The 12,132-nt window shown below is 40.1% G+C and overlaps 1 protein-coding gene across 3 annotated transcripts in view; it reads left to right on the plus strand.

The window, feature by feature from the left end:
• BTBD9 (BTB domain containing 9) overlaps nt 1-12,132 on the plus strand; it is a 419,689-nt gene that overhangs the window by 38,303 nt on the left and 369,254 nt on the right. For all 3 annotated transcript variants that reach the window (XR_010946847.1, XM_067753105.1, XM_067753106.1), the window contains exons 3-4: nt 1,809-2,172; nt 3,248-3,512. Coding sequence is in view for 2 of the 3 variants with exons in the window: in XM_067753105.1 (XP_067609206.1) it covers nt 1,809-2,172; nt 3,248-3,512 (629 nt within the window). In the remaining variant the exon portion in view is untranslated. The remainder of the gene's footprint in view (nt 1-1,808; nt 2,173-3,247; nt 3,513-12,132) is intronic.

A 12,132-nucleotide genomic window follows, 5' to 3' on the forward strand; every position in this document is an offset into this window, starting at 1 on the left:
TCAGCAGTCAGGAGAGACCTTATGAGTGTGGTCATAGAGCCTATCAGTTCCCAGATAAGGACAAGCTAACTGTACCGGAGGGAACCTTCCACAAGTTGGGGGTTCATATTTAGGCTTCCTAGGGGTCCTCATCAAAACCACTTTTAAAGCATCGAGAATCCAGGTAAGTACCATGGATCACACTGGAGTGGGAATAGGTCTTGGCAAGATCTCCCTAGGAAGGTATCCTTTAATCTAGCAATTTTAAGGTTATGATTGGATGCTCTCTGGATTCATGGAAACCTTCACAGGTGTTTTTAGGCATACTATAACCCAGTGAGGAAGTATGCTCAGAATATTCATGAATCTTTTGCTGGGTAGTTGCAACTATTTCTGTGAGGCAAGCAAGAATGTCCTGTCTTGCTTTTCCGGGGGACGGTGGGAGGAGTTCTAGGCGAGCATGGAGGGAAACTTTGAAATGCTAGTCCTGCTCTGAGAATCTTAGGAGCATGGGAGTCTCTTTTTGTCCCCTTATTTTCTTGCTCTCACTTTTACACATTTTCTTTCTCACTCATTACTCTTCCTTTTCTGCACTCCTCCCTAGTCCTCCTCTGGCCACCCTTTCTTTCTTGATGGATTGGAAACTTTAACTGGTTCATATTATTTCTCCTAGAGTAATAGAGGTAGAAATGTAAATTTACTACCTGACTGGATTATCTAGTTTTCATTATTTAGATGAGCAGATAAGCAATAATGTGGGGATTTTTTTTAATCTGAAAAATACTGGAAGACAAAATAGAAAAGTCAAATTATCCATAATCCCATCATGAATTTCATTTTTAATTTATAAACTGACAAATGAAGACCCTTCCCTTTCAGCCATCTAATCCTATTCCCTAGAGACAACCACTGTTAACAGTTTAATATGTATTTCCCCTCAATATAAATAGATATATCTATATATACCTGTGTGCATACAAATGTAAGTGTGTGTTATACACTCTTTTCCATGCAACACATAGGGATCTGCAAACTGACTTACTAACTATATCCTGGACATCTTTCCAAGACAGTATATTTTGATCTCCCTTGATCTTTCTAATGGCTGCATAGAATGTGTATATCATAGTTTTTTCAACCATGTGCCTCTTGATGGACATTTAAGATTTTTTCCATTGTTTCAATATATCTTCTTATACATTTATCTTTATCTTGCTGTATTATCTTATACATTTATCTTTATCCTAAAAGTGAGATTACTGAGTTGAAGGGTATGCACATTTTAGATTTGAATAAATATTACTTAAATTCCTTTCCAAAAAGGGATACCCATTTATACTCTCAAAGCAGTGCATGAGAAAACCTGTTTTTCCATTGTTTTTGCAGTGCTGAATATTAACAGGTTTTTAATTTCTGCCAGCCTGACAGGGAGAATGGCGCCTGCTTGTGTTTAATTGTTTTCATCTGATTATCTTTTCCTCTGGAGCTTTACTTTTTAAACTACTTTCTTGACCTTTAACAGGTTTATATTGATTTCACTGTTCCTCTCAAAAGAGCACTTTCATCTTTCTAATTAATGAATGTCTATTATGTATCTTGAGCTCTCAGGATTATTCGTTAGTTCAACTTATAGAATTAATTCAAAATAGTTTTTAAATTATGTCTTTCTCTAGAGAACTATTTTAAGTTATTATTATGCATTTCTTCACCTGAATCTTTGTGTCATTAAACACATGTATGTTTTTTATAATGTTGATAACCTTTATTTCATAATTTTGTAGCACATCCTATTTGAAGTTTTTCTCATGTGTTTCTTCTCTGATGTGCAGAGCATTACTGTATGGTGGAATGCGAGAATCTCAGCCTGAAGCCGAAATCCCTCTCCAAGACACCACTGCAGAAGCATTCACAATGCTACTTAAATACATCTACACTGGGCGGGCAACGCTGACAGATGAGAAGGAGGAGGTGCTGCTGGACTTTTTGAGCCTGGCTCATAAATATGGATTTCCAGAGCTGGAGGATTCTACCTCTGAGTACCTCTGCACCATACTTAACATTCAGAATGTCTGTATGACTTTTGATGTTGCCAGTCTCTACTCCCTTCCCAAGTTAACGTCCATGTGCTGCATGTTTATGGACAGAAATGCTCAGGAGGTGCTCTCAAGCGAAGGCTTCCTCTCCCTTTCTAAGGTGTGTCATTGTCTACAAGTAATTTACAGGCATGCACTGTTTTATTTATATCTGTAAGTTAGAAATATGGCAGTGAACTAAGAATAAAAAAATAAAAACCATTAGTGTGGAAGAGGTTGTCTAGCCACCTGCCTCTGGCTACTGAGACTCTAGATCATATAAGAGAGAGGCAGATTGCTGCTGTTTTCTTTTAAGGTTCTTCAGATAAGTTCTATGTGCAAAAGAGACTGTGCTGCTGGTGGTTGTTTTCAATGTGATGGCATCAAATAAGCTCCTTTGTGGTGTTGCATCCTGTTTTTTGGTTTTGTATTTCTCTGACAGAGTGTTACTAATAATTCCTTATTCGAGGGGGAAGATTCATAAAGATCTTATGTTTCATTGGATGTCTTTAAGTCATTGTCGTTTTTTATTTTCTGGCCCAGAATTCACTATTGTACAATGTTTTATACCATATAATAGCTAGAATAAAACTGTTTTTCCCAAATCTTCCTCTCAACCCTGGTGATTGTCTTTCCTTTCCCTTTCTGTGTTCCTCCTAGGACCTGACTTCTTCGAATGAGAAAACCTCTTTAAAAAGCTACAAGTCTTGATTTGAGTGTAACTTTGATTTTTATTGTCCTAGTTAATTTTCAAAGGCAAGGATCTTGTAGGGTCGCACAGTGTTGCTGGCAGTCAGTTTAGAAATCTGAGAACCAAAAGTGTGGTGGTGCAGTAATACTGTGGAACAAAAGGTTTGAATTTTAAATGCTAGATGCATCTTACCGGCTCATAAATGCAAACTCTGCTGAAGAACCTGTATGGGGTGACAGCGTCTCACATTGCTGTTTTTCTTGTTATTTTACTAAAGATGGGTGCAAATGTGCTGGAAAGACTAGGTACAAGATGCCTACGGCTATTCACACAGCCATAATAGGGAAGAGAGTACATGGCAGAAAGAATAAGGAAAGAAGATGGTCAAGAAGAGTTAACTGCTTAAATATAAGTGATACTTGCAGTTCAGTAAAGTTTTACTGATTGATCATGCACATGGTTGAGCTCCATAATAACTGGAATTTTTCCTTTTTATCCTTTTCAGGCAGCACTTTTAAACATCGTATTAAGAGATTCATTTGCAGCTCCCGAAAAAGATATCTTCCTAGCCTTGTTAAACTGGTGTAAGCATAATTCAAAGGAGAATCATGCTGAAATCATGCAGGCTGTCCGTTTGCCTCTGATGAGCCTCACTGAACTTCTGAATGTCGTGAGGCCTTCGGGACTATTGTCTCCTGATGCCATTCTGGATGCTATTAAAGTTCGATCAGAGAGCCGGGACATGGACCTCAATTACAGAGGCATGCTTAGTAAGTACCTATTTATGCTAATCTCACCAAGAAGTTTTGTTTGCATCCTGTGACAGGCCCAGCTACAAAACTCTAGCTACAAAACTGTAGTTCAGGTAAACATGGTATGTGTCAATCTGAGAACATAGAGCTCTGCTTCCTGTGGAATGCCTTTCCGACTCCTTCTCCTGCTAATTCCTCCTGAGATTGCTTAGCCTCTGTAGACCACAAAATAGGTATTTCTTGCCATTTCTGGACAAATTTCTCCAGCCACTCCCTAGAATGTCAAAACTTAGATACTTTCTCATGTTAAGACCTTTCCTCCTTTCCTCCATCAAATCAGTACTGAGTACATGCTATATGCTTATTATTATTTTAGGTGCCATGAACACGGAGATTCTAAATAAAAATAATAATGGGTAACACTTGCATAGCATTTCCAATACTTATATGGTATTTTTCTTATTAATAAAACTAATAGCAATGAACACTTATGAAGTGCTTATATATATCAGTAACAGTCCTACATGATGATTTAATTCTCACAATAACCCTTTGAGATAAAAACCTATTTTTTTCCTATTTATTTATTTATTTTAAGTGAAGATAATACAATTCTTTTTATTTAATTTTTTAATTTAATTTTTATTTTTTTATACAGCAGGTTCTTATTAGTTATCCATTTTATACATATTAATGTATATATGTCAATCCTAATCTCCCAATTCATCACACACACACACACACCCTGCCACTTTCCCCACTTGGTGTCCATACGTTTGTTCTCTACATCTGTGTCTCTATTTCTACCCTGCAAACCGGTTCATCTGTACCAGTTTTCTAGGTTCCACATACATGCGTTAATATACAATTTTTGTTTTTCTCTTTCTGACTTACTTCACTCTGTATGAGAGTCTCTAGATCCATACACGTCTCTACAAATGACCCAATTTCGTTCCGATTTATGGGTGAGTAATACTCCATTGTATACATTTACCACATCTTCTTTATCTGTTAGTCTGTCGATGGTCTTTTAGGTTGCTTCCATGACCTGGCTATTGTAAATAGTGCTGCAATGAACATTGGGGTGGATGTGTCTTTTTGAATTATGGTTTTCTCTGGGTGTATGCCCAGTAGTGGGATTGCTGGGTCATATGGTAGTTCTATTTGTAGTTTTTTTAAGGAACCTCCATACTGTTCTCCACAGTGGCTGTATCAATTTACATTCCCACCAACAGTGCAAGAGGGTTCCCTTTTCTCCACACCCTCTCCAGGATTTGTTGTTTGTAGATTTTCTGATGATGCCCATTCTAACTGGTGTGAGGTGATACCTCATTGTAGTTTTGATTTGCATTTCTATAATAATTAGTGATGTTGAGCAGCTTTTCATGTGCTTCTTGGCCATCTGTATGTCTTCTTTGGAGAAATGTCTATTTACATCTTCTGCCCATTTTTGGATTGGGTTGTTTGTTTTTTTAATATTGAGCTGCATGAGCTGTTTATATATTTTTGAGATTAATCCTTTGTCCATTGATTCGTTTGCAAATATTTTCTCCCATTCTGAGGGTTGTCTTTTCATCTTGTAGTTTCCTTTGCTTTGCAAAAGCTTTCAAGTTTCATTAGGTCCCATTTGTTTTTCTTTTTATTTCTGTTACTCTAGAAGGTGGATCAAAAAAGATCTTGCTGTGATTTATGTCAGAGTGTTCTATGTTTTCCTCTAAGAGTTTTATAGTGTCCAGTCTTACATTTAGGTCTCTAATCCATTTTGAGTTTATTTTTGTGTATGGTGTTAGGGAGCACTCTAATTTCATTCTTTTACATGTAGCTGTCCAGTTTTCCCAGCACCAGTTTTTGAAGAGATTGTCCTTTCTCCATTGTATATCCTTGCCTCCTTTGTCATAGATTAGTTGACCATAGGTGCGTGGGTTTATCTCTTGAGCTTTCTATCTTTGTTCCATTGATCTATGTTTCTGTTTTTGTGCCAGTACCATATTGTCTTGATTACTGTAGCTTTGTAGTATAGTCTGAAGTGAGGAAGTCTGATTCCTCCAGCTCCATTTTTTCCCCTCAAGACTGCTTTGGCTATTCGGGGTCTTTTGTGTCTCCATACAAATTTTAAGATTTTTTGTTCTAGTTCTGGAAAAAAATGCCATTGGTAATTTGATAGGGATTGCATTGAATCTGTAGATTGCTTTGGGTAGTATAGTCATTTTCACAATATTGATTCTTCCAATCCAAGAACATGGTATATCTCTCCATCTGTTGGTATCATCTTTAATTTCTTTCATCAGTGTCTTATAGCTTTCTGCATACAGGTCTTTTGTCTCCTTAGGTAGGTAGGTTTATTCCTAGGTATTTTATTCTTTTTGTTGCAGTGGTAAATATGACTGTTTCCTTAATTTCTCTTTCAGATTTTTCATCATTAATGTATAGGAATGCAAGAGATTTCTGGTGCATTAATTTTGTATCCTGCAACTTTACCAAATTCATTGATTAGCTCTAGTAGTTTTCTGGTGGCATCTTTAGGATTCTCTATGTATAGTATCATGTCAGCTGCAAACACTGACAGATTTACTTCTTCTTTTCTAATTTGTATTCCTTTTATTTCCTTTTCTTCTCTGATTGCCATGGCTAGGCCTTCCAAAACTGTGTTGAATAATAGTGGCGAGAGTGGACATCCTTGTCTTGTTCCTGATCTTAGTGGAATTGCTTTCAGGTTTTCACCATTGAGAATGATGTTTGCTGTGGGTTTGTTGTATATGGCCTTTATTATGTTGAGGTAGGTTTCCCTCTATTCCCACTTTCTGGAGAGTTTTTATCATAAGTGGGTGTTGAATTTTGTCAAAAGCTTTGTATTCATCTATTGTCCTATGGTTTTTCTCCTTCAGTTTGTTAATATGGTGTATCACATTGATGGATTTGTGTATATTGAAGAATCCTTGCATCCCTGGGATAAATCCCACATTGTCATGGTGTATGATCCTTTTAATGTGTTGTTGGATTCTGTTTGCTGATATTTTGTTGAGGATTTTTGCATCTATATTCACCAGTAATAATGGTCTGTGATTTTCTTTTTTTGTAGTATCTTTGTCTGGTTTTGGTATCAGGGTGATGGTGGCCTTGTAGAATGAGTTTGGGAGTTTTCCTTCCTCTGCAATTTTTGGAAGAGTTTGAGAAGGATAGGTGTTAGCTCTTCTCTAAATGTTTGATATAATTCACCTGTGAAGCCATCTAGTCCTGGACTTTCGTTTGTTGGAAGATTTTAAATCACAGTTTCAATTTCAGTGCTTGTGATTGGTCTGTTCATATATTCTATTTCTTCCTGGTTCAGTCTTGGAAGGTTATACCTTTCTAAGAATTTGTCCATTTCTTCCAGGTTGTCCATTTTATTGGCATAGAGTTGCTTGTAGTAATCTCTCATGATCCTTTGTATTTCTGCAGTGTCAGTTGTTACTTCTCCTTTTTCATTTCTAATTCTATTGATTTGAGTCGTCTCCCTGTTTTTCTTGATGAGTCTGGCTAATGGTTTTTCAATTTTGTTTATCTTCTCAAAGACCCAGCTTTTAGTTTTATTGATCTTCGCTCGTGTTTTCTTTGTTTCTGTTTCATTTATTTCTGCTCTGATCTTTATGATTTCTTTCCTTCTGCTAACTTTGGGGTTGTTTTTGTTCTTTTTTCTCTAATTGCTTTAGGTGTAAGGTTAGGTTGTTTATTTGAGATATTTCTTGTTTCTTAAGGTAAGATTGTATTGCTTATTATAAACTTCCCTCTTAGAACTGCTTTTGCTGCATCCCATAGGCTTTGGTCATCGTGTTTTCATTGTCATTTGTTTCTAGGTATTTTTTGATTTCCTCTTTAATTTCTTCAGTGATCTCTTGGTTATTAAGTAGTGTATTGTTTAGCCTCCATGTGCTTGTATTTTTTACAGATTTTTTCCTGTAATTGATATCTAGTCTCATAGCATTGTGGTCGGAAAAGATACTTGATATGATTTCAATTTTCTTAAATTTACCAGGGCTTGATTTGTGACCCAAGATATGATCTATCCTGGAGAACGTTCCATGAGCACTTGAGAAGAATTTGTATTCTGTTGTTTTTGTATGGAATGTCCTATAAATATGAAGTCCATCTTGTTTAATGTATGATTTAAAGCTTGTGTTTCCTTGTTTATTTTCATTTTGGATGATCTGTCCATTGGTGAAAGTGGGGTGTTAAAGTCCCCTACTATGATTGTGTTACTGTCGATTTCCCCTTTTATGGCTGTTAGTATTTGCCGTATGTATTGAGGTGCTCCTATGTTGGGTGCATAAATATTTACATTTGTTATATCTTCTTCTTGGATTGATCCCTTGATCATTACGTAGTGTCCTTCTTTGTCTCTTGTAACAGTCTTTAAAGTCTATTTTGTCTGTTATGAGAATTGCTACTCCATCTTTCTTTTGATTTCCATTTGCATGGAATATCTTTTTCCATCTCCTCACTTTCAGTCAGTGTGTGTCCCTAGGTCTGAAGTGGGTCTCTTGTAGACAGCATATATATGGGTCTTGTTTTTGTATCCATTCAGCCAGTCTGTGTCTTTTGATTAGAGCTTTTAATCCATTCATATTTAAGGTAATTATCGATATGTATGTTCCTATTCCCATTTTCTTAATTGTTTTGGGTTGTTATTGTAGGTCTTTTCCTTCTCTTGTGTTTCCTGCCTAGAGAAGTTCCTTTAGCATTTGTTGTAAAGCTGGTTTGGTGGTGGTGAATTCTTTCAGCTTTTGCTTGTCTGTAAGGTTTTTAATTTCTCCGTCAAATCTGAATGACATCTCTGCTGGGTAGAGTAATCTTGGTTGTAGGTTTTTCTCCGTCATCACTTTAAATTATGTCCTGCCACTCCTTCTGGCTTGCAGAGTTTCTGCTGAAAGATCAGCTGTTAACCTTATGGGGGTTCCCTTGTGTGTTATTTGTTGTTTTTCCATTGCTGCTTTTAATATTGTTTCTTTGTATTTAATTTTTGATAGTTTGCTTATTATGTGTCTTGGCGTGTTTCTCCTTGGATTTATCCTGTATGGCACTCTCTGTGCTTCCTGGACTTGATTAATTATTTCCTTTCCCATATTAGGGAAGTTTTCAACTATAATCTCTTCAAATATTTTCTCAGTCCCTTTCTCTTCTTCTCCTGAGACCCCTACAATTCGCATGTTGGTGCGTTTAATGTTGTCCCAGAAGTCTCTGAGACTGTCCTCAGTTCTTTTCATTCTGTTTTCTTTATTCTGCTCTGCAGTAGTTATTTCCACTATTTTATCTTCCAGGTCCCTTATCCGTTCTTCTGCCTCAGTTATCCTGCTATTGATTCCTTCTAGAGAATTTTTAATTTCATTTATTGTGTTGTTCATCATTGTTTCTTTGCTCTTTAGTTCTTCTAGGTCCTTGTTAAACGTTCCTTGTATTTCCTCTATTCTATTTCCAAGATTTTGGATCATCTTTACTATCACTATTCTGAATTCTTTTTCAGGTAGACTGCCTATTTCCTCTTCATTTGTTTGGTCTGGTGGGTTTTTACCTTGCTCCTTCATCTGCTGTGTGTTTTTCTGTCTTCTCATTTTGCTTAACTTACTGTGTTTGGGGTCTTCTTTTCTCAGGCTGCAGGTTCATAGTTCTTGTTGTTTTTGGTGTCTGTCCCCACTGGCTTAGGTTGGTTCAGTGGGTTGTGTAGGCTTCCTGGTGGAGGAGACTTGTGCCTGTGTTCTGGTGGATGAGGCTGGATCTTGTCTTTCTGGTGGGCAGGTCCACGTCTGGTGGTGTTTTTTGGGGTGTCTGTGGCCTTATTATGATTTTAAGTAGCCACTCTGCTAATGGAATAGGTTGTGTTCCTGTTTTGCTAGTTGTCTGGCATAGGGTGTCCAGCACTGTAGCTTGATGGTAGTTGAGTGAAGGTGGGTCTTGGCGTTGAGATGGAGATCTCTGGGAGATTTTCGCTGTTTAATTTTACATGGAGCTGGGAGGTCTCTTGTGGACCAGTGTCCTGAAATTGGCTCTCCCACCTCAGAGGCACAGCCCTCATGCCTGGCTGGAGCACCAAGAACCTTTCATCCACATGGCTCAGAAGAAAAGGGAGAAATAATAGAAAAAAAGAAGGAAGGTAAAATAAAATAAAATAAAGTTATTAAAATAAAAACTATTTATTAAGGAAAAAATTTTAAAAAGTAAAAAAAAAAAAACTAAGAAAAACCGGATGTACAGAACCCTAGGACAAATGGTAAAAGCAAAGCGTATACAGACAAAATCACACACAGAAGCATACATATACACACTCACAAAAAGAGAAAAAGGGAAAATATATATATATCTTTGCTCCCAAAGTCCACCTCCTCAATTTGGGATGATTCGTTGTTTATTCAGGTATTGCACAGATGCAGGGTTCATCAAGTTGACTGTGGAGATTTAATCCGCTGCTTCTGAGGCTGCTGGGAGAAATTTCCCTTTCTCTTCTTTGTTCGCACAGCTCCCGAGGTTCAGCTTTGGATTTGGACCCACCTCTGTGTGTAGGTCTCCTGAGGGCGTCTGTTCTTCACTCAGACAGGACGGGGTTAAGGGAGCAGCTGATTCGGGGCCTCTGGCTCACTCAGGCTGCGGGGAGTGGGGGATACAGATGCGGGAGAGCCTGCGGCGGCAGAGGCCAGCGTGACGTTGCAACAGCCTGAGGTGCACCGTGTGTTCTCCCGGGGAAGTTGTCCTTGGATCACGGGACCCTGGCAGTGGCGGGCTGCACAGGGGAGGTGTGGAGAGTGACCTGTGCGTGCACACAGGCTTCTTGGTGGTGGCAGCAGCAGCCTTAGCGTCCCATGCCCGTCTCTGGGGTCCGCGCTGATAGCCACGGCTCGTGCTCTTCTCTGGAGCTCGTTTAAGCGGCGCTCTTAATCCCTTCTCGTGCACCAGGAAACAAAGAGGGAAGAAAAAGTCTCTTGCCTCTTTGGCAGCTCCAGACTTTTTCCTGGACTCCCTCCCGGCTAGCTGTGGTGCACTAGTCCCTTCAGGCTGTGTTCACGCAGCCAGCCCCAGTCCTCTCCCTGGTATCTGACCGAAGCCTGAGCCTCAGCTTCCAGCCCCCGCCCGCCCCGGCGGGTGAGCAGACAGGCCTCTCGGGCTGGTGAATGCGTGTCGGCACCGATCCTCTGTGCGGGAATCTCTCCGCTTTGCTCTCCGCACCCCTGTTGCTGCGCTCTCCTCCGTGGCTCCGAAGCTCCCCCCTTCCACCACCCACAGTCTCCGGCCACGAAGGGGCTTCCTAGTGTGTGGAAACCTTTGCTCCTTCACAGCTCCCTCCCACTGGTGCAGGTCCCGTCCCTATTCTTTTGTCTCTGTTTTTTTCTTTTTTCTTTTGCCCTACCCAGGTACGTGGGGGAGTTTCTTGACTTTTGGGAGGTCTGAGGTCTTCTGCCAGGATTCAGTAGGTGTTCTATAGGAGCTGTTCCACATGTAGATGTATTTCTTATGTATTTGTGGAGAGGAAGGTGATCTCCGCGTCTTACTCTTCCACCATCTTGAAGCTCCTCCCCTAATTCTTCTAGGTCTTTGTTAAAGATTTCTTGCAACTTCTCGATCTTTGCCTCCATTCTTTTTCCAAGGTCCTGGATCATCTTCACTATCATTATTCTGAATTCTTTTTCTGGAAGGTTGCCTATCTCCACTTCATTTAGTTGTTTTTCTGGGGTTGTATCTTGTTTCTTCATCTGGTACATAGCCCTCTTCCTTTTCATCTTGTCTTCCATTCTGTGAATGTGGTTTTTGTTCCACAGGCTGCAGGATTGTAGTTGTTCTTGTTTCTGCTGTCTGCCCTCTGGTGGATGAGGCTATCTAAGAGGCTTGTGCAAGTTTCCTGATGGGAGGGACTGGTGGTGGGTAGAGCTGGGTATTACTCTGGTGGTCAGACCTTAGTAAACTTTAATCTGCTTGCCTGCTGATGGGTGAGGCTGGGTTCCCTCCCTGTTGGTTGTTTGGCCTGAGGCAACCCAATACTAGAGCCTACCCAGGCTCTTTGGTGGGGCTAATGGCAGACTCTCGGAGAGCTCATGCCAAGGAGTGCTTCCCACAACTTCTTCTGCCAGTGTCCTTGTCCCCACGGTGAGCCACAGCCACCCTCTGCCTCTGCAGGAGACCCTCCAACCCTAGCAGGTAGGTCTGGTTCAGTCTCCTATGGGGTCACTGCTCCTTTCCCTTGGTCCCGATGCACACACTACTTGGTGTGTGCCCTCCAAGAGTGGAGTCTCTGTTTCCCCCAGTCTTGTCGAAGTCCTGCAATCAAATCCCGCTAGCCTTCAAAGTCTGATTCTCTAGGAATTCCTCCCTCTGTTGCCACACCCACAGGTTGGGACGCCTGCCGTGGGGCTCAGAACCTTCACTGCAGTGGGTGGACTTCTGTGGTGTAAGTGTTCTCCAGTTTGTGAGACACCCACCCAGCAGTTATGGGATTTGATTTTATTGTGATTGCGCCCCTCCTACCGTCTCATTGTGGCTTCTCCTTTGTCTTTGGATGTGGGGTATCTTTTTTGGTGAGCTCCAGTGTCTTCCTGTCGATGATTATTCAGCAGTTAGTTGTGATTCCGGTGCTCTCGCAAGAGGGAGTGAGACATGTCCTTTTACTCCGCCATCTTGA

The sequence above is a fragment of the Pseudorca crassidens genome, chromosome 10 (genome assembly GCF_039906515.1).
Source record: "Pseudorca crassidens isolate mPseCra1 chromosome 10, mPseCra1.hap1, whole genome shotgun sequence".
NCBI classification, from domain to species: domain Eukaryota; kingdom Metazoa; phylum Chordata; class Mammalia; order Artiodactyla; family Delphinidae; genus Pseudorca; species Pseudorca crassidens.